This window comes from Henckelia pumila, chromosome 1 (genome assembly GCF_033568475.1).
Source record: "Henckelia pumila isolate YLH828 chromosome 1, ASM3356847v2, whole genome shotgun sequence".
Classification (NCBI taxonomy): Eukaryota; Viridiplantae; Streptophyta; class Magnoliopsida; order Lamiales; family Gesneriaceae; genus Henckelia; species Henckelia pumila.
In genome coordinates, this window is record NC_133120.1 from 64981726 (window position 1) to 64983402 (window position 1677).

Here is a 1677-nt window from a genome sequence, read left to right on the forward strand (position 1 = left end):
TGATGTTTCGAAATGCTGTTGTCAAACTATTTCTGTTGTGCTCCGAAATAACAGGAGAACAGTGGTTTGCAATTGGCTTCACGTTTCTCCTGCCGAAGATGGTAACTAGAACAATAACTTTATGCTTGAAAGTGGCAGAAGTCTGGAACTCGAAAATGAGGAAATATAGTGCTCGAAGTTTGGGCAAAAAACTTCTCTGAAACACGAACCGAGTTGTGCTCGAAAATGAAAGAGTTTGGCTACTGCTGGATCTCGAACTTGGGCAGAGTTTCACTCATTTTTGGTGCTCGAAAATGGCAGATGGCTGTGTGGGATTGTGGTGCTCGAATTGCATGCTTTTCCATCAGCTTGATCCATTATTTATAGGCTGGAAAATGGTAGCTGAAAGACTTCCAATTCATGGCCAATAGATCCCCTTAACAGCCATCATTCCCCTTTATTTTGGCTGTTACAACTCTTGGCTTTTTTATTGTTACAATCTTGGCTTTCAGCTGATTATTACCTCTTGAATTTTGAATTTGATCTGCTGAAATTTGAGTCTTCACATTCCACCCTCCTTATTGAGAGTTTCGTCCTCGAAACTTGAGTTAAATTGTCCTTCAAAAAGATAAGGATATTGTTTCCGCATCTTCTCTTCGAGTTCCCACGTGACTTGATTAGACCACTGCACTTTGACGTATGGGATGGTCCGTCTCCTTAGCACTTGATCCTTTGTATCTACAATTCGAATAAGAACCTCTTCATACCTAAGTTCTTCATTTAGATTCCCTTCGATTACAAGGGGTTCAATTTCAAGGACATGAGTTGGGTCCGGGATGTATTTTCTTAACTGTGACACATGGAAAACATTGTGAATCCTTGACATATCCGGTGGTAATGCTAGTCGATATGCCAATGTCCCTACTTTGTCCAAAATTTCAAATGGTCCGACATATCTCGGGTTTAATTTTCCAGTTTTTCCGAATCGGATTATCCCCTTCATGGGTGAGACTTAGACATAAGCCTTCTCGCCTATTTCAAATTCCAACGGTCGTCTCTTCATATCAGCCCAACTCTTTTGTCGATCTTGAGCAGCTTTGAGCCTATCCTTGATGATAACCACTTTTTCTACCGTCGTTTGGACGAGTTCAGGTCTAGTGATGGCTTTCTCTCCTACTTCATCCCAATACAAAGGTGAAATACACTTTCTTCCATACAAGGCTTCGATGGCGCCATTCCAATACTGTTGTGGTAACTATTATTGTAAGCGAACTCAATTAAAGGCAAGTGTTCACTCCAGTTACCACTAAAGTCCAGGGCACAAGCTCTCACCATATCTTCTAAGGTTTGAATTGTTCTTTCGGTTTGGCCATCAGTTTGAGGATGGTAGGCTGTACTGAGAGTAACCTTGGTTTCCATTACTTCCTAAAAACTTTTCCAAAATCGGGACACAAACCTCGGGTCCCTATCTGAAAAAATTCTAGCAGGTACCCCCATGTAATCTTACGATATTATCCATGTATAGGGTAGCTATCTTATCCAGGTTTTAGTTCATGTGCAACGGTAGGAAGTGCGCTGTATTTGTAAGTATGTCCACAATTACCCATATCCCATCATGACTTTGCCTTGACTTGGGTAATCCTACTACAAAATCCATATAAATTTCTCTCATTTCCATTTCGGGATTTTCAGGGGCTG

General features: G+C 41.1%; 1 protein-coding gene across 1 annotated transcript; it reads right to left on the reverse strand.

Annotated features, from left to right (window-relative positions):
- Nucleotides 1–541: 541 nt before the first annotated feature.
- LOC140863860 (uncharacterized) lies at nucleotides 542–1398 on the reverse strand. The gene is made up of 2 exons (XM_073267615.1): nucleotides 1183–1398; nucleotides 542–829 (listed from the first exon to the last, which is right to left on the reverse strand). Exons 1-2 carry the CDS (start codon nucleotides 1396–1398, stop codon nucleotides 542–544), a joined length of 504 nt encoding a protein of 167 aa, XP_073123716.1.
- Between the last annotated feature and the right edge of the window lie 279 nt (nucleotides 1399–1677).